The sequence below is a fragment of the Bactrocera oleae genome, chromosome 5 (assembly GCF_042242935.1).
Source record: "Bactrocera oleae isolate idBacOlea1 chromosome 5, idBacOlea1, whole genome shotgun sequence".
Lineage (NCBI taxonomy): Eukaryota > Metazoa > Arthropoda > Insecta > Diptera > Tephritidae > Bactrocera > Bactrocera oleae.
In genome coordinates, this window is record NC_091539.1 from 60,610,622 (window position 1) to 60,638,371 (window position 27,750).

The following is a 27,750-nucleotide window of genomic DNA, read 5'->3' on the forward strand; positions in this document are numbered from 1 at the left end:
ACAGTCTGTACTGCGAAAAATTGCCGAGTTTGTTCCTTCACGTGCATTTTATTGTTCAATCGAATGCTCTTTTACAGCTCGCTTACTTGATAACGGTAAATTTTTTGTCTTTATGTGAGAAAGTTGAAGATATAGGCTTCCAAAAATGAATTAAAGAAATTTAGTTTTTATAGTAACATTTTCTAAAAAAAAATGTCACCGTTCAATACAGAATCGAAATTTTTCGAGAGTGTCACCAATTTTCGATTTGGGGTTATCAAAATTTTCCGAGAGAGTTGCCTCAATTTTCGATTTCGGGCTATATGGAATACATTTAAAAAATTGCAGACTTTTAACGTTGTCTTCAGCAAACAAGCGCATACGAGTTGGTGAAAATATGTATAATAAATTATGTTGAAAAAAGTTAATATGCAATAATTACCACACGATACCCCCTTTGTATGGAATAACAAATTCAAAATATTTTTTAAAAAGGGAAAGTAAAAATATATCATATTGCAAAAAAAAAAATAATCAAAGTCTAATTTTTGTCAATATTTCATCAGAAATATTTAGGCGCCTTAAAACGATTTCACACACAGTCAATGCCGCGCTTAATTGCAAGTTTCATAATATTCTACGTCATTTTCATTTTTCAAAGCACCAATTTGTTATTATTACCAATTTCATCAATGAAATACTTGCTACTTATCGAAGCCACAAAGACCTTTATAATTATTCACTAACAATATGTCATTGGCCAACAAATGGCTTATTTATGATGGCTACTATAATAAGCTTATATTGTCATTACTGTCAACTCGGCGCGCAGTTTCTTCATCGCCAGCAACTTGGAGGCGAAAATTGTAACAAAGACTGCTGAATCTTTCATGTGTAAGTATGTCTCTGCACATATACATACTTAGCAATCTACTTATGGCCCTCAGTGCGCTGCTTTTAAAATAATTGCTTTTGATTCGTTTTTACTTTTTGTTATTGTTGCTGCTTTTCCAAATGTAATTTATTTCAAAGAAGCCACGTGCAATTGCCAAGTTCAGCGTTCGGCACGGAGGGAAAATGCAAATGTCTCATGTTGGCGCGTTTATAAGATTCGCGACGAGTTGGCAACATTGTGTGCTCTTGAACTTACTTAATCAATCATTCGGTTAGCTTTGTATGCGCTTGCATGCTTCTTGGTGAAAATGTTCGCTCTCTGCGTTCAATTACAATAATTTCACTTTTATTCATGTGAAGGCGGAGTTTTGATTCATCGACTGCACATAATAATATAATATCATAAATATATTGAAATTTTTAGTATCGAAATGTATTTCAGGTAGTCACGCCCACTTTTTATGTAACGGTTTGCTTTGAAACTGGTAAAAGTGCAATAGGTTATGGGTGAACTCGAAACAACAAATTTGTTTGAGAGTATAAATTAAGTCACTTCAAAATTTTTGAAAAGTTTGTGGGAATATTATTTTCCCACAATCCAAGAATATTCAGCGATCTTTCGAAGTTAAATGATAAGTTCGGAGATGGACTTTCCATCCCATGGCATTTTCTTTCAAGTAATAGTTTTAAAGCTAAGATGATTGGTGAATGGTATTTTAATATCATCTGAATAATCACAATGTTGATGAGTATGCCAGATGAAGAGCATTCCAATTCATTTTACTTGGCAGAGAACAATTGGGAGTGCTGTCTTCTTCAGGACAAGTCTGACAAACGAACTCTTAAAACTATGACTACCGTAACTGTCGATTCAAGTGGATGTTATTTCGAACCACTGCACCGTATATATAAATATAAATCTAACTGCACTAACTGTAGATAGTTGAAATTGTCATAACAGTATCTCAGTCTAGCGAGGTTGAGTAGTTGAGGTTCAAACCTTCAGTTATGGAACGATATGACTCACCAAAGGTCTGGAAAAGTTATGGACCGACATTAATCTTGTGTTTTATTATATTAGAAGTAGACGTGGTTGAGGTATAATTACATACTTTTTCAAACTCTATTAAAGGATTTTGATATTGTTTCTGGTGTTATTGGTTAGACTTTTATAGTATTTTTAGTAGGCAGATAGGTAGAAGTGCAACTTCCTCGGGCTTAATATGCACTAGATGCGCTATTTGGATACACTATCGCAAGAACTTTATAATCTTGTCATTTCATAGTATTAGGCCATATCTGCCTTGTTACCTTGCACTTAGTTATAAATCTTCCACTTTTCCAAGATATTTGTTCAAATTGTGTATATGCCCGCTATATATTGGTTATTAACTCTGCTTCGGATTTGCAAAACTCGTCTGCTTTTTCGTTGCCGGAAATGTTCCTGTAAATCATCCCGTAGATATTCTATATAGCTCCACAAACCTTCTCTATGCCTAATACTGCCGCTTGGGAAATGCTAGATGAGTTTGGTGGACGAAAATTTTTAGTTTACCGATACGATTTGGTGGGCATGAAAATCATCTTATTTTGCAGATCTGCAATACCAAACTCCAAAGAAACACTGGTACCAAGTTTAACAAGAAATCTTAATTTTTCCAGCTGTCTATCTTACATATTATATTCAGGTAACATTGGTATGTGTCTCCGCTAAATAAATACTATTATATTTTGCGCTCAAAGTGGAAATAAAAAAGTTTAATATGAACCATTTATTTGTATTAATTCATTAATTTATTTATTTAATTCGTATAATATAAGCAAATGTCGGAGACCTATGAAATATATATGTACGTAAATGCTAAGCATGTCGATATAGCTATGCCCGTCTTTCTGTCTGTATATACCTGAACTAGCACCTCAGTTTTTGAGATATTGATCTGAAATTTTGCACACGTCCTCTTCTCCCCAAGTAGCTACTCATCTAATGGAACTATTGATAGCGGATTAGTACAACGTATAGCTGCTATACAAACTGAACGATCGGAATCAAGTTCTTGTATAGAAAACTTTTTGATTTGACGAGATATCTTCACAAAATTTGGTATGGATTTTTTTCCAAAGCAACGGTATAATATCCGAAGAAATTGTTCAGATCGGATGACTATAGCATACAGCTGCCATACAAGCTGAACGATCGGAATCAAGTTCTTCTAAGGAGCCTTTTGTATTTGTGGAGGATGTATAGTTTCGATGCAACCGAAGTTCATGTTTTTCATTGTTTTTGTTATCATTTGATTTATGTATAACCCCAAATCCCTCTCGAGTAGTTACTCTGTACAACATATTTCTAGAGTATATTGTAAAATGTTTACAAATATCTCGATTTTTTCAATTGACCAACATTTCCAAATTGCATTTCTTATGTTGAATTTGAAAATATGACTATGTGAATTTTTCAATTGCCTATTCATCTGTTTAAATTATAATTTACAACTGCAATTGAGCAATTTAATAGTGCGCTGATCATGACAGTTACATTGCTTCCCAGCGCTGCCATACAATTCGACTACAAATACAAAACATTTCACAAATATTTTTCAAATAATTAGCCACTGAGCAGCTATAACACTAAGCTGCTGCCAATAGCCGAACAAGTGCAACCACAATGCTAAAATTGTAATTGCAACAACTATGCGGCAATAAAGCAATTTGCAAGCGTCACACTCATACACAAGCACACACTCACACATGTCGGTATGAACTTTTATGGTTTGTACACGAATTTTAGTGAACAACAAAAAAAAAATGTACAACAACAATGTTGTGGGGAAATAAAACAGTGGCATACATTGTTGTTGTTGCTATGTATCTACTAAAGCGTTTTTTGTTGCAGACAAGTCCACCTTAAGCGCAGCCAAAAGAGTGCGCGCGAATGAATTGAATTTGAGGCCAAAAATGCGAACTGGAAAAAATAAATATATTCACGCTCATGCACTTAAGTGCGATGCGGTACGCAAAACAATGCGCATGCGCAGCACACAAAAACACACACATACATACAAAAATACAAATAAAGGTGCGCACTAAGTCACTGTGACGCTGGAGGGCGTCTGGTTGGGCGTATACGGGCACAAAAGCAATAAAAACAATATTACAACAAAGTGGCGCAGCGGCTAATTAAGTTGCTGGCGTGGCGTCAAAGCGCGCAGCCCTGACACAGCTTTCCAGTTACTTTTATGTTAACACTTTCAATGTAAAAAGGCAAAGAAAGAAAGCTTGCACAATAGAATTAAAAAGGCAACAACAACAAAAAAAATTCGTTACATTCATTGTAAAATGTGCGAATCATAACAACAACAACAACAATAAACTGCGATTGCATGCAGTGCAAAGGGTTCACGTCAACGCCCACTAAGCAGCATTTTGCTCCCCTTTGTAATTCCCACTGCCTGACGTACCTCACACATGTATGTTGTCATGTGGCCACAGCTGGTGGCACGTAGCGCCAATGACTGACGTCGCGTGCTGTCCCTTCGCCATAGAAAGTGAGTTGTGGGAATCCGTTGCTTTTTACATGCATTCAACCCACTTTAAGTAAATCATGTGTAAAAAGTAAAAAGTCAGAGGCCTCGTTACTTTTCATTTCAAAGCGACGGCGTCTAATGTTTAACGGTGTGTGTGTTTGCAGTAAAAAAAGTTGTTGTAAAAAATGCGAAAAATTAAAAAAATCGCAAATCTATTCAAGTTGCGCATTCTCATGCATATATATATATATGTATATGTACATATATTTAGTTATGTATATATATAGGTATATAGATATATTCACGCGTCTTTTCATTTACCAAGTGCACATAAAATTAATTGCTGTTCATTGTAGAAACGTGTACTGTACTTTGTATTCATCTACTTATGACACACGCTTCTCTAATGAACTACTCTTGTTCTAGTTTTTCTCATATTTCTTAGTCTATATTACATATTGCCATTACTAATAAGTCTAGAAAACTATAAATACATTTCTTTGGAATCTAAATATTTATAAAGGGTGACTTTAGGATCGGTTGATTGTAAGTCGTCAAAAAGTATATATTTGTATCAGCCATAATTTATTATTAAATAGAATATAAATTATAATAATAAACTATTGAAAGGAATACGACGTTCGATTCCGATATTATATTGTCGACGAAAGCTCAATCAGAAATGAAAATCGCTACTTTAATATGGTATTAAGCCACAAGAAAAAGCCCATGTACCTAGCGAACTGGCTAAGTTCCCACTATTCCAAAATCGGTTATGAAGATTAAACGAGTTTCCAATCAATGATAATACCACCATATGGAACCAGATTTTTTCACAAATGTCAAGCGTATGCTGGGCCATTGGAATGGTAGTTTTACACTAATTAGACTGAGATAAGTGTCATAACCTTCATATAACCTATGTCGTTGTGCAAAAGCAGCTCTCTCTGACTAGAATGAATATAAGGTTTCAGAAGCACTCTATAGTTTATAAGCAAGAATAATAGAAAACGTTATTACGACAATTTGGTCACGTTACCTTGTTTGGATTGCGTTTGACATAAAATTTGTGACGTCATGAAGGAATGAAAGCCTGACAGCAATACTGTGTTGCTTGTTCGTTTGTTCTAGCGTTAGGATCAGGATTTAGATGTGTTTATAATGTGCTTATCAATCCAGCGAGGAATAACTCTTACTTATGGTAAATCTCTCTTTGGGCCTAATTCTTTTTTTTAAAGATGAACCGAATCTCAAGAAGGATCGGTGCAACAATCAGCTGGCATATATATGTATTTTGAGCTGTTTTCACTGACTCTCTTGAAACGGCAAAAATCCAGCAGCTTTATTGCAAAGTTTGAAAGACGAATTCGCGGAATAACGAGAAGATTTAAAGAAAAGAAGAAAGTGCTGGTTAATGAAGAAAAAATCAGAAACTACTGAAAAGGAAAAATTGCATTAATCGGCTGCCGAATTGGTTACAAATGCCCATAATGTTTCGGATCAAACTCACAGCGGTTTCTTCCTGTTTTTAGTCTTTACAGGAATGCACGTTGAAAAGAAATTTAGCGACAATGAAGAAGTGAGTAATTAGCCAGACTGAGGCATTTTTGGAAGTAACTGGCAAACTAAATAAGCGGCGGACTTGCAACACAAAACAAATAAAAACGTTAACTTCGGTTGCATCGAAGCTATAATACCCTTCACAAATACAAAAGGCTCCTTAGAAGAACTTGATTTTGATCGTTCAGTTTGTATGGCAGCTATATGCTATAGTAGTCCCATAATTTCAACAAGTGAGCAGCTTCAGACCGATATCGCATAAATTGAGGTACAAGTTTGCGTATATACTGACAGACGAACATAGTTAAATAAACTCAGCTCGTCATACTGGTCACTTGTATACATTTACATATATATATCTTCGAAGTTTCCTTTTGGGTGTTATAAACTTCGTGTCAAACTTAACATACCCTGTTCAGTGTATAAAAATAGCATTTTAGGTTAGAAGTAATAATCAAAGACTTTACTGAAACTATTTTTTGAAAATATATTCCTACTGAAAAAACAGCGAATTAACATACTTGTATATATAAAGCAATTACAAGTTTTTCATATTTTCTTTATACAATACCAAAAAAAAATTTCCATACCACTTTACAACTTTTGAAAATATGCTAACCAATAAATACCACACATTTTACACTCTCTAACATTTTTACAAATATTGTGTTAAATGTAGCGCACTAACAACTTGTTTTAGCGTTGAAAAATATATTCTACAATACATAAACATAGAAAAATAATAATAATATCAAGTGTTTGCTAAGTTTCAATGCCGCACCTTTTGTTGTGATTCCATGCAACTGAACAAGTCACGACAGCATGTCTCCTAATATTTAGAGCAACACACACATATTCACAGTTACATTTGCATAAGTTCGCCCGTTTGTCGTTTGGTTGCAACAACCTTGAACGTAATTTTAATGAGCTTACAACTATTTGTCACACAAGTATTATATATATCTGAGTGTTTTGCATGTTCCAAGTGCAATAATCTGTATGTTAATTGGAAAGGTCGCTCAAGATTTATGCTTTTTAAGAGTATTTAGTTTAATGACTTTTTGTGTTGGTTGTCAGCCCTTCACCTATTTGAGGGTAGTAGAATAAATTGGTGATTTTTTTAAATTAATATGCAAATAAAGGTGAAAACATTAGATTTTAAGCACGTTTACTAAACTAAATTAGATTGTAATAAAATTTCTTATAACTGTTAATTTCGTACTATCTGCAATAAGACAACAATTACATCTACAATTATCATTTACGGAATTTATAAATAGTCTTAGTTAAAACAACAAATGTTGGTGACATGAAAAACAAACAAAAATTTTGGAATTTGTGAAGAGCATTTTTTTTTTCATTTCTTAGGCTTTAGACAAATTTTAAATTTTATAGTTTTCTTAAATGTTGAGTCAGGCAAATAGTCTAGTGTTTTTGAAAAAATTTGAAAAACTTCAGCTTGTTAAGATTGTTAACGACTATAATTTTATTTCATTAATTTTCACATGTTTTATAAAATTTTTTAGAAAAACTAAGTTTTTAACATTAATCTTGAAATAGTTACAATACACTACATTTATCATCAAAATAAACACTAATTAACAAAGCATCAAAGATCTGCTTACCTTATCTCACGATAGTTATCAAACCATAAAGTAAATATTTTGAATGCTTAACTTTGCCAAAAGCATTATTTCAACTTTAATTACCTTCCGCTCAAGTCACGCCCGCACTATACCATACTGCGCTAGAAATCTAATTTTCGAAAATTGTTGTTGCTGCAACATAGCGACTTGCTCTGCTTTTTATGTCCATTAATTTTAAAGTGGCATGGCGAACACTTAATTGCAGAGCAAATTCATTTATTTTGAACGTAATCAAGTTAATGGAGTGCTAGTATTACATATAGATCTCCTATACGTATACATGTATGTATGTATGGTATGCATGTAAGTATATGCATATATGAATGAAAATTGGCTTTTATTCCTACTTATTTTGTAGGACAAGCCAATGTGCCATTGGGCACATAAGTGATCACAATAAAAATGCGCAGAAGACTCCTACAACTCCAACAACAAGCTCATTGTAGGCTAGTAATGGAGTAGAACAAATGCTGCCAAAAAGTCTGTGACATAAATATTTCTCAACAATATATGACAACTGACAAGTTGTGAATATAAAGCATTGTGTTTGTATGTATGTATAGTATGTATATACAATATTTAAATACAAATAAAGTCAGTTTCAGTTTTAGCACATTTAAAATGCCGTTTCCAGTTTTTCACATCTCGGGCTGTTTTGCATTTTTTTACTTAATTATTTCTTTTTTTTTGTTTTGGAGAATAATTAGCCACCTCCCACACAAATGATTTCAATGTCCATATTTTTTTAAACTAAGAAACAGCTAAAAAACCGGCACCTTAATGGTCAACCAAAAAGAGGCGACTTTACAAACTGTATTAATTATAAAAGCAGCCAAAACTTGCTAAGTATGAGTCATTCACGTAGGGACAAGTTTGTTGTTTTTGGCCACACGCTGGATAAAGGTATACCTAATTGGTGCTATTTATGTATGTTATACTTATAAGTAAACAGGTAGGTCGTGCCTTTTTTGTGTCGATATCTCGCGATGATACTATGATGAAGTCATCACACAGCTCCTCAATACATTTATAAACATATGTAAGTATATGAGTGTATACTATGAATATGTGTCAAAACTATTATAGGAAAATAAGAATTAAACCACAAATTTTATTTTATTAGAAGAAAAATTAAATATATTATACAAAACACGTTCGATAATTTTTAAAAGCATAGTGATGAAAATAAAATAAAATTAAAAGAAAACCAAAAATTTGGTTTTTTGATTTTTTCACATAAATTTTGAGGTTATGTAAAAAAGTTGTTAATATAAAAGTTTTAGATATTTTTATTACCTACAACTTTGCCAATTAAACGTTTTCCATGACTCTAACTGTTTTTAAAGTCCTCTAAATTTCAACCACCGCCTCTCCCTCCTCTTCCCGATCTCAGATATTCCGTTTTCTGTGGGTTTCATCCTACTATGATTTTCTCACTTTATACCATTTTCAGAGGCTTCAGCACTAGCCTACTATAGTAATTCTAGTTCTAGCAGTATAAATATATAGTTGTTTTAGTTATGTGTCTCCACTAAGATATTTCTGTTTCACTTTGCGCCCAATTGTAGACAACAAGTTGGAAAATTAAACATTATTTCTTATAAAACTAATAATTATTTTATTTAAAGAAATATGGAAACAAAAATGTGTACATTATTATCTATATATCAATCATCTCTGCATTTTCAACAGCTTAGCTTATAGACAGTAACTGAAATAGGTATATGTCTCCACTAAGTTATTGCTATTTCACATCGCGCCTAAATGTAGGCAACAATTTACTTGACCATATTTGATATTAACCGTTTATTTGCAATGCTTTCAATTATTTTTAGAATGCGGGTAATACATTGTCATCTTAAAGTATTTCACTTAAACTTTGAGCCAACTTCGAAGCAGCAAATTTCGAATCTACCCAATTTGGTTAAACGAGGTTGTTTATAAAAGAAATTTGCATGCAGCTGTTTGTCTGTATGTACTTAGCGAATATATTTGTATATGGTATATAGAAATGGCACAATTTTGTATGTCTTTTTATTTTTTGGGAACAACAGTGCCTCTTCTTTTTTAGCTCTGTTATCTTATCGCTTTATTTATTCATATTTAACTTATATGGTATTTGTGCGGTGACAAAATACATATCTATATTTATATTATATTTGCACCTGCAGATGAGTGTTTATATGCCGAAAGCCTCATATTTAGCCACGATCATAGAGTTAAAGCTTTCTTATTTGGCTACAAAGTTCATAAATGTCATCTTACTCTTGCCTTTTGTGGTCTTGCATTCATAGTTGCGAACTATAACGGATTCTATGAGTGTACGTTTGATATGCTCATGAGCCAAAGTATTTGTGCAGTTTACTTATAATTTGTAAAATTTCATTTGATAATTTCAGCGTTTTTGTTTTCATTAAAAATAAACACAGATAGCAAATTTTACGCGTAACCGTTAATAAAAATTCTGTTAAATTTTATTTATTTCCTAGCATTTGGTTTTATTTCTTACTTTAATTCAGAAATAATCTTTATAATTTTTGTATACCTGATTAAAAATATATGTTTTTTGATATCAAATCCAAACTTAATGATCCAATCTTAACAGATGTCTACTTAAAACTAGTTGTGTTTGCGAATTTGTAATCTTTTCTTCTGTGAACGGTAATTGCTTAAAGGGTATATGAATTATATATGTTATATAACATATGTATGTATATATACCTTCTTTTTTAGTATTTTTAAAAAGACGCACAAAAGCAAGAACTTTTCTGTATTTGAGAAGTATTTAGATTTTTGAAAAATTAATAGTCGTGGACGCGGATCAAGTTAATACCAACTTCCGGTTCGTTTTCGTTTCTACAGAAGGTGATAAAGTAGCAGTTTCTTCTTCGTTGCGTGAAAAATGTCAATTTGTTACACCAAGTGAAATCTCGATAGTGTGCTAATTTGCAGCAAAGTTTTAATATAGGGTGTGTCACATACATATTAAATTGGATTATGAACCTTGAATAACTTTGAAAAACTATCTTCTATATTCGACATATTTATACCTTGAACAAGAGATATTTAGAGAGTTTTTGTTGAAGAAACTATACATTTGTAGTTTGATTCACAGTGTTATATAGTTGGCTGTCTTCTTGAAAATAGTAATTTTTTTTCACACTTAATGCAGAAAAGAGCCATCATTGATCGATATCGGTTTTCAAAAAAAAAAAGCCAGCATTAAGTGTTAACTCAATCGATAGTTTTTCTCTAAACTATGGTTTTTTCACACCATGTTAATTATATTTAAAATTCCCAGTTTTTACATCTTTCATTCTTCATTCTCTTCAGTGTTAAATGATTTAGCTACTTTTTGTCATCGCTTCGCTTTTCATGGCCTCATTCATCATTCTGGGCAAGGCAGTATACGGGGTTAATGCCGTAGTACGGTAGTCAATTCCCACAACATTAATTCCATTAACATTAATTGCATTCAATTGACACTGACAGCTAAATCATTAGCATAAGCTACATACCTACTCACAGAGTGTTAAGAATTGTGGCTAAGCGAAAGTATTTATTAACAACAATTCTACGAACAAAAAAAGTTACCAGTGTATTATATATGTCAATTGGTCTTTGTGATATGAGCGTGTAAATGAATATACTTGTATGATATGCAGTAGATAAGTAGACAAATATTATATATGTATGAGTAGATATGAGCTCTTATGGTAGATAAGCAAATTATATTTTCTTCGACACCTGCTTTAAAGCAGTTCTTTTTTAATTCATTCAAATAGGAAATAAAATTAAATGCACAATCTGGAATTACTTCCTTTCATGCCTGATAGCGCGAAGAAAATTTTATTGCCACACTTGTACTGCATTGTTAAGTGCACTCTGAACGCTTTCACAAGCAGCCAACTTCTTGACATACTTTGATAGCGCAACAGCTTGATGAATTGCATTTGATTGCCGCTATCAGCTGGATTAGTAAATAACTGGAGCAAGCGGTGATTAGAATGTCTTTCACAATTGCATTTTTTTTTTTAACTATTTCTATACATATTACTCTAGTAATAGTTTGATATTACTCAAGTAGTTGATAAAAAAATAGGTAAACAATATAATATAAACGGGGTACGCCATCTTTTACTTTCGTGTGAAAAATTTAATAATTTTGACATTTTCTAACCGATTGTGTTAAGTAGCATTCAGCATAATTTCACCCCTGAATCGCTTTACACTAGAGCAGCGATTTTAAGTTGTAATTTTTCGCATTGAAAATCTTCGTTGAAATAGAAATCATAATTTGATAAGCGTTGAAGCCTATTCTAAACTAATTGGCGATGTCAAAAACCAAAATTTGGGTTGGTTTTGGGGAGCAGAAGAGCCATCCACGATACATGAAAAGTTATTATATATTAAAGTTATTGTCTAAAAGGTGACTGTTCGGACCGGAATAGACGTCGAAATCATCATTGGGCCAATTACTCGTTTCAACAAGATGGCGATAAATAACGAATTTCGAATCAAACTATTCAGTTTCTGTAGCAAACTTCAATGGACATCTGTTGTAAAAGAAAGGTTATATTCAATGGTTAGTCAGGTTTCTAGTTGTGACTTCTTCTGACTTATTTTTGTGGATTTATTTGGAAAGAAAAATGTAAGTCCAGTAATTCGCCTACTATTGATGAACTCTAGGCAAATATTCGTGCCAAGATCTTCGCCCTAAAGCCCAAGATGCACGAAAAATAATGTAGAACCTAAAATTATTGCTTTCAAAATTATTCAATATTTATATACCATCATAAAATATTGGGCACCCTGTATGTGAAGATACAATTTTAATTTTATATCTAAATATTTTTTTCTAAGTATCCAGTATGTATGTATATATATATATAATATTATGTATATCAATATAAGTCGGTAAAAATAATAAAGTTTAGTTAAGTTAAGTTGGGTAGGAGAGATTTATGAGATATATGTCAGCTACAAATGCCACAAATTGTGCTTTTATTGTTTAAAATGAAATCAAAGCAACGTGATGATTGTTGTGTTCAAATTTTTCTTTTCTCTATATGAACTCACTCACCGACATTGAACTTGAAATATTTTCATTCATATCACAACTAACCTAAAGCAATGCGCATCAAATCCGGTACACTTGTGTTCACTACAGTGCAGATGAGGTTAGGTTGGCTTAAAAAATAGATTAAACAATACAAAAACGTAAAAGCTTACATTTTATGTCGATCTTTAAAGAAAAACAACAGGTTGCTTTGGAGGTCACCTTTTGTTAACTACGCATGCGTAAAAAACTCACACGAAGCGGAAAGCGCAAATTTCTATAATGCATGATAAACTAATATTTTTGGAATATTTAATATTCAGTACCACAATATAATAATAGAAATTACAAATTCATAATAATTAATATGCTGAAAAGTACATAAAAGCATAGTCGTACTTGTTGAGTTATGAATAATGATGTGAGTTCAATGATATATTTTGTTTGGGTACGAGTAATATTATACATAATTGGAGTAAATAGATTTATGTATTACAATTACCACAAGCTCTTCTACCTCCACTCAAAAATTCGCATTTTTAAAGACCGAAATGTTTTGAAAAATATTTGTATTGCGACATGTTTTTTAAATAACTAGTAACGATACCGCGTATCAACTTCGAATATTTAGAACTGCATTCTGAGGTCAACAAAAATTTTTTGAACAAACTTAATCGTAGTAAATACTATAACGAATGTTATTGTACATAGTTAGTTTCTTCCAAACAAGCTATTTTTTCTTGCCTATCAATGGTTATAAATTATGACTTAAGGGGTAATAACCATTTGCAAGTTAGAAAAATTGCGATCTCCAAAAGGACCACGATGAAGGTATTTCTGCTTCAAATAACCTCAAATCCTAAAAAAACAAAAAAAAAAAAACAATTTTTTTATTACTATAGACGAATACATATATATATATATATATATTTTGATTTTTGAAAAAATCGTTTATTTTAATTTATAATTGAGACTGACTTAAAAATTAAAATTATTCCTAAAAATTAAATTTTCCTCACCATTTCCGAAAACAGCGTTTAAAGTATTGGGAGCCAATTACACTAAATTGAAAAGTTCTTACTATGACGCTTATATCTCCGAAACTATTTGTGGGATCAACTTCATATTTAAAAGTTTTTAATAAATTAATCGAAAATTTATTGAGTGAGTTATTTGGTAAACGCTAATATTTTTGAACGCAGTTTTCGACATGTTTCCAAAGTTTTGATTGTCAGCAGAGGTAAATGAGAAACTGGTATGAAACAGGTAAGATTACGTCGATCTCACGGTTCTCAAAGAAAGCATTTTAACATAAATACTTTAGTAATGATTTTTTATAGTAAAAAGGTATTATGATACCCAAATATAGATATAAATCGTTCGGTTGATTCAATTAAATAATACATAGCATGTGAACAACAACCTTAAATGTTTATATGAGTTATACCAGTTGTTTGTTCGATTCAAGTTTAATGATTTGAAGGCATCGAACATCTGATATTATGTAAGAATTTCGAGAGGCTTTTGAAATATTTTCCATTGCATTTTGTTTATCATACTAAAACAGTTCTGAAGTGATCCCACACGCCCTGTATTCAAATATATTCTCATAGAAAATAATGTCATTGAATATTGAAGCTCTTTAGATATTAATTCGAAATAAATTTTCTTTATTTTTAGCATTCCACGTCAAAATCAGACAACGCGTAGCATCATGACCTTCTACTGGTGGTCACATTGGTTTTGGATAACAACATTGAGTAGTGAGTAATCTTCAAATATATGTATAAAAAAATACCAAACTCAATTCTATCCGTAATATCTCTAGCTATCCTTCTGAGCATAACATTCGTACACACATATCCAAGCCAAGAGATTTCCTTAGAGTACAATCAAAATAGTAAATCCGTGAAAGCGGTGACAAAACTACACCAGACGACGACGAGTTTAGAGTGGTCCACAACTACACCAGCCACACTAGTGACTACGCCTAACAAAGACACAGTGTCAGAGGCAGTTGTGGCATCAATAACACAACAAAAACTTAACGACAATGCCAGGAGTACAGATGAAGAGCTGGTCTCTGAAGATCTAGACGCAAAACCAGTGCAGTCTGCTGATAGTGAGGTAGAGGACACTTCAGAGCACGAACAAGAAAACATTGTAGAAAATGAAGACAGACCAACAGCTGAGGAAGGAGAGTATAAAAGATCTGCAGAAAGTTACAATAAAACCATAGAAAACACAAAAGAGCTTGCGAATGATAAAAGCGTAGAGGAACCACAAGTCGCGGCGGTGGTGGCTGAGCAGAGATCAGCCTCTATTGAGCAAAGTAGACAAAAAGTGAATCGCGCTGATGATGAGCTGAGCAACTATACCAACAGCAGTCGGAAACGCGATGAGACAAGGTGATTTTTTTTAAGAAAAAAGTTTCAATACTATAAAAATTACAATATTTTTTCTAATTTTGCAGAGGCAACGCAACCTGTGTGAATTGTAATGCGGCAGGGCACGAGCCTAATAGCACCGCGGAAGCCACACGCTCTCTCGAAGCGCAAAAACTAATGACTAACAACTCGACTGCAACAGCGGTCAACACGAACTCGCGCATAGACTCTCTGCACTCCGACACACTGGAGTGGCTGAACGCAGTGCAAGTAGCCGCGGCGCTTCCAGTGCCCAAACTGCTCACCAAAGCTGAACAATCGACCGAAATCGATCGTGAAGTAGTTACGGTGTCAACAGAATCACCTGCAAACGACGCGGTTGTGGCGGCCACGACACAGCAACGCATACCCTTTACACTGGAGAATGCCAATAAAGAGGACGAACTGCGACGTGCCGAAAACGAACATCGTTCACGCAAATCGAAAGTGCTCTCAGCCGAGTACAAACACATCAATCGCTACATCAATTACTCTTCGGACAGCAAAAGTTTGCTGACGCGTAGCGCCGCCACAACGCCCAATGATTTCGGTGGCGTTGAAGAGGGCAACATTTCCTCGGAAGCGCTCTCGATACAGGTGCGTGTTACAATACTCTTTCTTTCAGAACGTTCTAACTAATTGCCGTTATTTGCAGCGCACATACTTCTTGGATGCCGGCGCGATCTCAGCTATCTGCTTCACCATATTCGGTGTTTGTTGTACGGTCGGCACAATTGGCATAGTGCTCTATCGGCGTAGATATGTTAATAAGCCGCAGGCGCTGAGCGAGCCCGACTCGAGTGTCTATATCGATGATAGCACGATGCGTGTAAGTGTAAGGAATCGTTTACAGAGGCAATGAGCTTTTAATGGCTGCGTTAATAAAGTTAATTTCTTTTGACGATTTACAGGATAATTCCGATGAGATGTACAGTTTGGACAATGACTCCTTTCTCAATTCACTGGAGGCGATGACAATACAAAACTACTGGACGGACACCGTTAAACATACAAAGCTTTAATTTCCTTTACAAAAACAGAAACAAAAACAAATACATACATATACATACAAGTATATGTACAACTTAGACGTAACGGCGTGCACACGTACATACATATATAAATAATTGTCACATGTGTGCGTGCGTATACAATATAAATATTAGTGAATTAGTTTAAAATAATAGCATGCATATTTGAAGAATTATAATTAAATTAATGAGCGTCTACTAAACTCAAATTAACATAATCATTAAGTTTACATATTTAGCTGTTAACAATTGAGATTGACATTGGAATTTTATATATATTTACATGTTACTTAAACGCGTGTTTTACCGTTGCGCACTGAGTGTGATTTGCCTGCAAGTCTCAGCAGTGTGTTAAAGCGTTGAGTGGAGCGTTAATATTAGTTACTAATTAGTTGTTTATTGTTTGTAGAGATATTTGTTAAAAATTATTTTTAATTAAATTAATTTTTTGTTTAATATTTTTAATTAAATTAATTTTTTATTAAAAGCTATATATAAAAAGTCGTATATAAAAGTTGTTTAAATAGTTTTTTTCCAAAAGATTTACTTTTTATAAAATTTTTTTTTTAATAATTAATAAAATAAACATGTAAAAATTAAGTTTTCCAGTTAAAAATGGCTTTTTGTTTTTGAAATAACTGCAATAAAGAACTTAAAAAAAAATTTTAATTTTTGATTTTTTTTAATTTTGCAAAAAAAATTTTTTTTGTAATTAAATTTAGTATAACATAAAATTAATTATTATTATTTATTTGATTTTTAAATTATTTTTTGGGTTGAAATAAGTGTATGCTTTGTTTTAATAACATTTAAAATAACTAAAAAACAATAATTTTGGATTTTAGATTCTTTATAATTTCGCAAAAAAAAAAAAATATTTTTGTAATTAAATTTAATATTATAAAAAACTATTTATTCTTATTAAAAATTATTATTTAATATTTATTAATTAATTATTTTTTATTTTTTAATGTGTTTTTTTTTGATAAAAATAAGTGCATGTTTATTTAAATAATATTTAAAATAACTAAAAAAAATTGTACAAATTTATATTATTTAAATTTTTTTTTATTTTATCGTTTTTAATTGTATTTTGTATAGTTTTCTCAAAAAAATAATTAAAAATTTTTTTGCATACAAACTTAAATTTTAAATTCTCCTAATTCCGAAATCACCTTAACTTCTAGTTTATCAAAAAAAATGAAAACACAATTATAAAAGTAGGAAACTTTGGTAATTTCTTATAAAACTAGTAGTTAATTACTACCTAGAAGCTTGTGACCCTATATATATGAGTTTTTTCGTGGCGTATAAAAAAAAATCGATTACTGATCTTCAAATTCTACAAAAAAATTTATCGAAGTGTCTATACATTTGCTAAGTGATTTAATGCGTAAAATCTGATTTGGTTTTCATTTGTACAAGCTTTAGTATCAAAACTTAAATTTATGTTTTATCAATTATTCTTATTTATATTGTTTTTAAATTTTTATTTTGAATGTTCAAATGTATGTGTACGTTCCTTATTATTATACGCTACACAAAAGTGTATTGGTATACCGTTCGTTAATTCTTCATCAGAATCATTCCTTCCAAATTCTAGAACAAAGCAAAAAAAAAAAAAACAAGCAAAAAAATAATAAAAAAATATAAACAGAAAACATGTATTAAGTACTGTTAACATTTTAAGTATATAACAGCATTGACTTAAGCAAACATCTAGTATAATGAGATAAGCACTTACCTATTAATACAAAAAATTTAAATAATATATATGGATTTCTTTAACAAATAAATAATATCGAAATACAATTTTTGATTTAAATTAATTTTTCGAGAAGTGAATAATTATGATTGCAAAACGAAAAAAAAAGTTAGGCAAATATATTTAAAATTCAGATAAAAATTAAAAAGAATATTGTGAGTTAGTGAAGAGGCCTACCGAGTGATTATACTGCATGAAGAGGGAAGAGTTAAGAGATTGTCCAAAATTTTTTATTTGTATTTATTTTGTGAATATTTTTGCAATATTTCGGCACCTTTTTTGAATAAATAGCTTGATATTTTGCTTTTGGTAATTTTAAAATTTTTTGTTTTTTGCCGAGCTTGCGACACTGTGCGACTCAACTCAGTTTATTTCAAAACTAAAAAATAACTATTAATACAATTTGTAAAATGTATAGTTTTAATAACTTTATGCATTAAATATTTTGTTGTAAACTTCTACAATTTTATATATATAAACATTTAATTTTTTTTTACCTTAAAAGTATACTATTTATTTAGTACAATCTGCTCACGATTGATGCACATATAATTTTTTCGACACAAAGCCTTCTGGGTAATTTTCTGTTGATTTACAAATTGTTAATATTTTTCCTTTCATTTCGCATCGTCGGCACATAAACACGTTTTAATTATCGAAGAACTCATTAAAATTTTGATCTATTGACAAAATGGCGGTTTTCCTAAATAAAGTGGTTTTTTGTGAAAATATTTACTCTTAACAGCGATTTAAAAAATCGAAATTGTGAAGGAAAATTTTATTCCTTCGATCATTATCTGACAAATATAAGCCTATAATACCTGAGAAGGTCGTATAAAAATTTCAAGTCGATCGGGGGAGTTATTTCGTCTCTGAAAACAGCGTTTCGGGAAAAACACGTTAGGTGTATTCACGGGACACACTTCTACAATTGTGGCAGTATTACTGCATCATTTTTTTCCGTATCATTTCTCGAGATGAATCTCACTTCAATCTGATTATAAGACTATTTATTCTAACCAAAAGTATTGTATATTGTAGAAAGCAAGGCGAGTGGAATAAAATTAAAATGAGAGCTTTAAACTGCGGAACATTTGTCTTGTTTTTTGAGATAATGTCCAGTAAGTTTTAGGTAGGCCAGTATATAATAAAACTTTCACAAAGTGCCCTCTAGTACCTCACCGATTATAAAGTTTTTACTTTACTGATATTGTGTCAAGGACAGTACCAAAATAAGTTACTGACTTCATTTCTCTACCGCTGACTCAACTAGGAAAGTTATGAATACTTCTTGAGATTCGACTCTGCTCAAATAACGGGTTGTATATTTCCTCCTGTTTCTCCTCCAAAGAGCATAAGGCCATAACGGGTTATGACGCTGTATAATTTGTATCGAATGTATGAAGGCTTTCTCTATATCTACAAGTATGTTCTCCGGAATTTCGTTAGTTCAAGAAGTGTCTAAGTATCTAAGTGTCTCATATTAAATATAAAAGCATCATTTTCTCCAAAATTAATTATTAATTAAGTACATATATATATTTATTATTGTAAGCAATAGTCGTCGCTACATATGTACAATATAAAACATGATGCGATTTTTTTGTTCAAATGGGTACAACTATATAATACCACAATTACTTTGTTGTACAGTTAAATTATTGATTTTTTTTTTTTGAATTTTTGTTTTGCCGATATTTTTTAAGCAGCGTCATTCGAACTTCCGTTTGTTTCATTACTCTGTTGTGATAATTGTGAGTTGCGGCTTTCAAGTGATATTTTACTCTTGCGCCTACGCACCGATTCCATGGACTGTGTGCGTTTCTTCAGTGACAATTCTGCCTCGTTCATTACGCGACAATTCTCGACAAAACCAACCAAAGCGGGACTATTTAGGCTGTTTGCCACAACCAAGGCTTCGTCGAGTATCTCTTTCGCTCGTTCCACTTTATGAAGTACCGCATGCGATTTACAAATCAATATGGTGCTTAAGAAACGCCAAATGTTGCTATTACAATTTTTAGACTCTACAAAAATATAAGTAACATGAAACGGGTAAGACTGTTCTATTGCACGAAGTATAGTAGAGGGTAGATGTAATACACACCTTCGATTGCTTTGCGCGCCACCGAGCAGCACTCATCAAATCGACTCTGCCCCAAATGACTTCGTGCGATTTCGTGCAGGAGATAACACTTCTCGATCGAGTATTTCGCGAAGTGTATGCGTTTCTCCAAACGTGCTAAATATTTTCTAGATAAACGGGAGAACAAATTTTATTTTGAGTATTACGTATTAATGCATAAAAGAGTATGAGTTGATCCCTTGAAAAACTCGAAAGAAAATATCGAAAAATATTTTTAAATAATATATCAAATTCCAAAGTACAAGTATTATAGGTTAGAGTTTATACCTATCCCTTATATATATGGGTGTTCCCATATCAAACTCACTTATAAGCAATCAGTGTATAATCGGTGGCATCGGGCTCCGTATATGTGGACTTATCGCCGAATACAAAGCTGACTGAACGATCTTTATTTTTGTCGGTGGGTATACGTAGTAGTTGCATTAAACTCATATTTTTCTTGCTCTCAGTTGCAGAACTTCCTTCATTTGGTTTAATATAGCGATCAGTGTAGGCTAGCGCTAAAGTATTATAAACTTCGTTGAGAAATTCAAATTTCCATGGCATGACACGATGGGTCTTCAACACGACATAGTCGCCCATAACTTCCTCGACATATTTACTGAGTTTCTATAAATTCAACAAAAAACAAATGAAATAAATATAAAATATGAAATAAATATGTATTGTAATAAACTCACAGCAATTTTTCCCAAAGCCCGCAATTGTCGTATCGTACGCAATATTGTCAACATATTACGACGCGTCTGGTACTGTATATGATTCAAGTGCGCCTGTCGATGCTTCTCCCACACCTCCTTATCCGGACACTTACGCATTTGCTCATTATAAAGTGGACTGCGGGCTTGCAACATTTTCTAAAAACATATAGAGAAAGAAATTCATTATTGGTGTTTAAATAATAACGGGATGAAGTGGTTTTAAGCCTCCTGGAAAAGTCTTCACTTCAAATAATTATTTTTAGCGTGGTTGTATTATGTCGAGAAGAAAACAGTTAAAGCCTTAGAGTGGTAAAAGATTAGGTTAGGTAAGTGTAGTAGGCTCCTGAACCACACATAGACAGGTTTGGTCCTTAGCGGTGTCAGATGGAGTGCCGTTACGTAGTTCATGAAAAGTAATCAACCTTCAGGCTGATAGAGTTTGGAGCGAATTTAAATAGGTTCTGCGGCCGATTGATTCCTCTTCCAGTGTCTCATACCGTGTGGCCCCCAAATGTTTGAAGCATTACTTTGCTAGCGCGGGACAAGTGCAACGGGTAAGATACACTTAAGTATATTTTTAGTTCTAGAGAGACTGCTACTAAACAGAGTTGCCAAGGAGAACCAAAGTATAGTCTAAAATACTATTAAGTACAGATAGAACCATGATATCCCAGACCAGCAAATCGCTTCGATATGCTTGACTACAGCTACCTTTTTGATATAAAGCTCTCATAGATAGGTCCTCTCAAATTCAACTGGTCGACCTAATATATTTTAGATTCGATTGCGAAAGCTGGTATCCTGAAATTGTTCCAGTTCTAATGAGCGTTATCGAAGTTTTTGAAGATTCAAGTCATATGCGAATCAGTTTTGGCCTTTAAGTTCTCTTTTTTGAGTTGTGCTGTTTTCTACCGGATATATTGTAACCATCCTGCGCGATGCCCTCCAGGATCCGGTATGCTTTTTAAACATTTTTGAGCAGCATGTTTCATGTTAAATCGAAACCTCTATGCTTCACCTAATCAACTAAACACGCTCGGCTTCAAGCTAATGAGGTAGTCATGAACTTAATTCCTTAAAACCTCCAACGCATCTTTTTTGAACACTACAAATATAACATTAATTTATCATACCAAAAACTTCTTCAGCACATCATATTTGGTGTTGGTCAGATGACGCAGAAAGGGCGTGGAAACTTTGCATTGCGGCAATAATAAATTGCCATTATCTCGTAGATCCTTCAAAAACAGCACATCGATCCAACTTTTATTGTAATATATTTGATTGAAGACCTTGAAGGCGCGTTCACGTCTCGCGATCTCGCGTGGCGACAACAACAATTCCTATATATATGTTAGAAATATTATATAATTTCTCTAGAGCCCGTTTCATTTCCTACCTCCTTCTCGAGTATGCTGAGCACATCGCATTTACCCTGTTCCCGCAATATCTTCCACAAAGGACGTGGATCAACGTACTTCTCCTTCTCCAACTGTTCCAATACTTTGGCAAAAATCTTCTCATTTCTTAATATGAAGGGGCCCAGAGTTTCACCAATGGAGTCCTTGAAATTTTCGTCGACCACAATTAAACGATTCTGAAATGCTGACACCTTCTTGCCATAGAACTTGTGTGTGTTGTCGTGTAACTCAACTTTGCAGTTCTCGAATTGATTCAGTTCGTACAAGGCGTCACAAATCTCCAGATTTATCGGTGCATTATTCGGTTCAATGGCTGCGAAGAGAATCGGGAGAGTTGTTCTTTATTTGTTAGGTGATTATACGTGTAGCATGAATGTACCTCCAGCTGCCAGGCCGTCCCCCAGCGCGCCCTGCGTCTGCGCGATATTACGCTTACACTGACTGCGGAAGTAAAGCGCACGCGAATCATCGTTCTTCAGCTCCAACGATTTGTCATAGTACTTCGCCGCTATGTCCAATTGTTGTTTGTGTGTGTAAAAGAGACCCCAATCGCGATATATCAACTGCACGTGCTCGTCGCTCCAAGCGATCTTCTCCCATGGCAATACCGGTACTTCTTGCATTAGGCTGATTTACTTGCTGTATAGGTTGGTGTATGTTGGTTCAAATTGTTCCCGATAATTGAAAACCGATTCGGACGGGTTTCGATGTATTAAATTTGCAAAATTTACCAATTTCTTTATTAAAAAATTTTATTTGAAGTTTTGTTGCAATAAATGTTAAAATAATATTTTTTGTTACTGTCGGATGATCGTAATTTTAATTCCGGATATTTTTGCCTATATATTTGAGTTGGGAACAATTGCTTTTGAAAAATTGAGAGCAATATTTACAATGAAAAAAAAAAGTGTATATATGTACTATTTTTCGTAGTAATGTGCCATGAGTGCCTGTAATAAAATCTCATGTGTTCGAATGAAAGGAATTTTGAAAACAACGGGTTGTAAATTTCAAAATTGGTAAATTTTCGTTTTGGGTACAAAGAGTTGTAATGCTGTTGGTATGAAAATTAATACCGGTAGGAACGAAAATTCGCATTTAGTTAAGGCATATAGTTATTCTGGGAAAGTCCTGCATCCTGAAATGTCATCTGCAAAGTTAAGGTGGGGCCGAAATCGTGGTCTGCGTGGATGAAACATTAGAATCTAAAACCGAGGTTAATGAAGTGTCTTTCCCGAATACCTGAACTAATTAATTTTTAAGTATTTTCGAATTTGTTTTCACCATTTTCTTCAATAAGCTATACAAACTCTATAGAATTGATCAAATGTATTAAGAAATTCTATTATAAAAAACTACTGTTTGGAATAAAAAAAATAATAGATTGAGACGAAAATATTTACAAAGGTCTTAAGATTAAAAAAGGGTGTCGAAATTACTTCATCAGCTTTTTTACTTCGAAATGACCGATTTCGCCAGTTAACAATTATATTAAATCGGGCCTCGACCAATATCTAAACTATTTACTTTCTAAAAAAAAACACTAGTAAGGTTTTCCATAGACCAAGTAGTTAAACTTATCATACATAAATGTTTTGCGACACAGCGACATCCAGCGATTTTTGAATGCTTTAAAACACCCTCAGGGTTTCAATAAGGTTGTTTTCGAAATTTCTGATAACTGGTTTGGTGGTTTCAGTCTTTAAGATACAAACTTAATACAAATTTTACTTAGACGATTTTTCAAATATTCATCCAAACTTTCATTAGATCGAGATTAGTCGGTTTTTAACTGAATTTGCTATGTGACGTGCTAGGTACAATGCTTTTTAAGCTACCTAGTGTTCTTTTCCAACGTGTTAAAGAAAATTTCATTAGTAAAAGAAACAATTTTAAGAACATTATAAAGTTATTAAAGCTTTCGGTAAAAACCAAAACCTTACGTTCATTAGCTATTTATAAGGGTGTCGGCATTGTCGTTAAATACATTATATCAAAATAATTTTGTTTACACAGAAACTCAACAAAATTAAAGTTTATTCAAATTCATCATCTTCCTTCTTCTCCTCTTGATTCGTATTTCCCGAACCACTGGACATTTGCGACAAATGACTGCTGGCAATCGACGAACGACTCTTGCGTCTGCGCACCGAATCGACGGATTGTGCACGCTTCTTCATCGATATTTCCGTTTCGATCGATACGCGACATACATCAATGAAATGTAAGAGTTCTTCACTCTTTAACAAGGCAGCGCACTCGTAAGCCTCATTGAGTGCATCTCGACCCCTTTCGACTTTATGCAATACCGCATGAGATTTGCAAATGAGCAACGTGCTCAAGAAGCGCCACAAGTAGCTATTGCAATTCTTCGATTCTACACGGAGAGAAAATTAGATGAATTACAAGATTTCGATAAAAATGAGTTAAAACACCAACCTTCAATTGCCTTACGCGCCACAGAGCAACACTCTTCAAAGCGACTCTGCGACAAGTGGCTCTGTGCGATCTCGTAGAGCAAATAACACTTTTCGATCGAATATTTAGCGAAATGCATACGCTTCTCCAAACGTGCCAAATACCTTCTACAAATATTTGAAATAATTATTTCTGGAAGTTTTTTGCTTTACTTTTTGCAACACTCACTTGTAAGCTAGCAGTGGGAAATCGATGGCATCAGGCTCTTGATATGTGGACTTGTCTCCAAACACGAATTTCAAGCTGCGATCCTTATTTTTATCGATTGGTACTTTTAAGAGACGTATGAGACGATTCCTTGTATCATAATGTATATTCATGTCCGGTGGTGCGGTGTAAATATCGGCATATGCTAATGCCAAGGTATTGTAGACTTCATTGATGAATTCGAATTTCCACGGCATTACGCGGTGCGTCTTCAATACCACATAATCGCCCATTACTTCCTCGACATATTTGCTGAGTTGCTGCAAATAATTAATTTTAAAAGCTCGCTAAATATTAATATTAAAGGGTTGGCTATAAATATTTGTATAAACCAAAAGTTCTAATAACTTAAAACGTAATGCGCGGCTTTCAAACCCGTTATTAAGTTATAACTGCGAGAAAATAATTGTATTATTAGTAGTAGATTTAATAGTATAGAGCTAGGAAAGGCTTCAAACATATTTTGATGATCGTCTTAGGATACTATTCCGTGCGATCCGAGTCGCCCGCATGCTCATTTTAACAGACCTGAGCACTTTGAGGTTGGAATAAAAACTGAACAATCGAAATTCGGACGAAAAGTAGCAGAAGCTCACAACATCTTTCAGGAATAGACTCGGATATCTTTTCCTTAAAGTTTCGGATATGAAGTGGGTCGCCATCAAATACTTACTGAGAGACCACTTTTCAAGAGTCAGGATTTAACTAAGGTCAGAAAGATACTTTTATAAAAGGAAGTAACATTTTTTTTTTAGATTATTTTGATAGATTGGATCGAATCTGAGCAAATCATTTTTATAATTTAACAACAAAGAAATGTCAACTAATAAAACATCATCAGCTGATCACTTACTTTAATTTTGCCCAAAGCGCGTAATTGCCGTATTGTACGTAAGATCGTTAGCATATTACGACGAGTTTGGTATTGTATATGATTCAAATGTTTCTGACGCTGAGCTTCCCAAATCTTTCTATTGGGACATTTACGCAATTGCTCAGTGTAGACCGGACTACGTGCTTGTAACATTTTCTAGAATGCAGAAAAGTGGTACAATTATAAAATAATATTTTTTAGTATATCAAACGTGGTGGTATCATCATTACCAGGAACTTTTTAACCACATCATATTTGGTATTCACAAGATTTCGCAAAAATGGCGTGGACACTTTGTTTTGTGGCAATAGTAAATTGGGATTTTCACGCAGACTCTTCAAAAATAATACATCAATCCAACTTTTGTTGTAATATATTTGATTGAAGACCCTAAAAGCGCGCTCCCTTCTAGCGACCTCTCGTGGTGACAGCAGTACTTCCTATAAAATGGAAAGTTTTTACGCTCGTCGATATTGTTTAGAGCCGTAAATTGTTTACCTCCTTTTCGAGTATGCTGAGCACATCGCATTTACCCTGCTCGTATAGTACTTTCCATAGTGGTCGTGGATCAACGTATTTCTCACGCTCCAAAAATGCCAAAACATCAGCGAAAATCTTCTCATTTCTTAGTATGAAGGGACTTAACGTATCGCCGACTGTATCGTTGAAGTTTTCGTCGATCTTAAAACAAAGATAAGTAGCTGCTTTTGTATACGATCCTTTATTTGAGGTTATATTCAACTTACCACAATGAGCTTATTTATAAACCTCGTTGCCTTTCTACCGATATATTTTCGAGAATTATTATGAAGTTCTACCTTGCAATTTTCAAACTGATTCAACTCGTGCAGCGCTTGACATATTTCTTGATTAATATGCGCGTTTTGAGGTTCAATCTCTGGAGAATAATATTGTTTTAATACACAGTTTGGTAATTGCCGTAAGTTTATTCGGAAGATGGTACATTTCGTGCTCAAATTTCTTTACAATGTCCCCCCTCTGTTTTCAATATCTAGTAATATAAATATTCGGACCCCTATTAATTGTCGTGAAAAAAATAGGCTGTAAAGCTCGACTAAACATCTAATAAAGATTTTTTATTAAGATTCTAAACTTCAACACATCAACAGATTGCTTCACGTCTCGTTTTTAAGGATATAAAAAAGTGGTTTAAAATTGGGGTAGCAGTTTAATTGTGGATATCTGAATTACGAAGTGACCACAATTTATTAGGTAAACCTATCTCTAATTAAGCATTAGAAGTTTGTTTAAAATTATTACTATCTTGACCTATTAGGAGAAATAATGACAGTATGAGTTAAGAAATAGTTCACTTTCTTGCGTTATAGTTTCGTATTTCTATATAAACATTTCCATAGTTTTCACCGTGTCACCACGAGCCCCCATAACTTACTCACCCAACGCAGCCAAAGCGTCTTCCAAGGCGCCCTCTGTTTGGGCAATGTCGCGTTTACAAAGACTTCGGTAAACCAGCGCCCGTGCATCATCTGCTTTCAATTCTAATGATTTATCATAATAATTCGCCGCAATATCCAATTGTTGTTTGTGGGTATTGAATACACCCCAATCGAGATAGATTTTCTGTACACGTTCATCGCTCCAGTCGATCTTCTCCCATGGCAAAACCGGTACTTCTATCATTTTTTGCGAATTGAGAGGAAAAAGTTGTTACAAATTCACGTTAGAACTGGTCAATAACACCGATGGCACTCGATATGTTTTCCAAAAAATGGTAAGTTGAACGTTCGAATTAAATCGTATAAATTTTGATTGAATGCCAGAGGCTAATTGCATATGAAAAATTATATAAAAAATATTTTAGTTTTTTTTTTTGCTTTTCCCTATTCGAGAGCGAATAATTTTTCTGTGTCAATTGTTGCGCATACTTGATTTTACCGGTATTAACATTCCCATTTTTATTTACTGAAGTATTGTTTGAAACGGTTCACATTAACTATTGGCAAAGTATCCGCCTTAGTCTGGATGGAAACTTGATTGGATCAGCTATCATA

The 27,750-nt window shown here is 33.3% G+C and overlaps 3 protein-coding genes across 10 annotated transcripts in view; 1 reads left to right on the plus strand and 2 right to left on the minus strand.

Annotated features, from left to right (window-relative positions):
• Positions 1–17,934, plus strand: part of LOC106625520 (uncharacterized) — a 58,333-nt gene extending 40,399 nt beyond the window's left edge. For 6 of the 8 annotated variants that reach the window (XM_036362341.2, XM_070109558.1, XM_036362343.2 and 3 more), the window contains exons 4-8: positions 14,346–14,428; positions 14,494–15,073; positions 15,139–15,688; positions 15,747–15,920; positions 15,979–17,934. In XM_036362341.2, the coding sequence (XP_036218234.2) occupies positions 14,380–14,428; positions 14,494–15,073; positions 15,139–15,688; positions 15,747–15,920; positions 15,979–16,113 (1,488 nt within the window). In that variant the 5' untranslated portion in view covers positions 14,346–14,379 and the 3' untranslated portion in view covers positions 16,114–17,934. Of the gene's footprint in view, positions 1–14,345; positions 14,429–14,493; positions 15,074–15,138; positions 15,689–15,746; positions 15,927–15,978 lie in introns of all 8 variants that reach the window. The other 2 variants (XM_036362348.2, XM_036362350.2) reach the window with 2 other exon arrangements.
• Positions 17,935–19,388: 1,454 nt separating this feature from the next.
• Positions 19,389–23,079, minus strand: LOC106625624 (outer dynein arm-docking complex subunit 4). The gene is made up of 7 exons (XM_014245456.3): positions 22,538–23,079; positions 22,137–22,471; positions 21,871–22,080; positions 20,717–20,893; positions 20,341–20,645; positions 19,995–20,140; positions 19,389–19,914 (listed from the first exon to the last, which is right to left on the minus strand). The coding sequence occupies exons 1-7, from the start codon at positions 22,779–22,781 to the stop codon at positions 19,589–19,591; spliced, it is 1,743 nt and encodes a 580-aa protein (XP_014100931.2). The 5' UTR covers positions 22,782–23,079; the 3' UTR covers positions 19,389–19,588.
• A 969-nt stretch (positions 23,080–24,048) lies between these two features.
• Positions 24,049–27,608, minus strand: LOC106625686 (outer dynein arm-docking complex subunit 4). Its single transcript, XM_014245516.3, has 8 exons — positions 27,136–27,608; positions 26,464–26,615; positions 26,216–26,398; positions 25,948–26,157; positions 25,697–25,873; positions 24,805–25,103; positions 24,598–24,743; positions 24,049–24,535 (listed from the first exon to the last, which is right to left on the minus strand). Exons 1-8 carry the CDS (start codon positions 27,377–27,379, stop codon positions 24,195–24,197), a joined length of 1,752 nt encoding a protein of 583 aa, XP_014100991.1. The 5' UTR covers positions 27,380–27,608; the 3' UTR covers positions 24,049–24,194.
• Between the last annotated feature and the right edge of the window lie 142 nt (positions 27,609–27,750).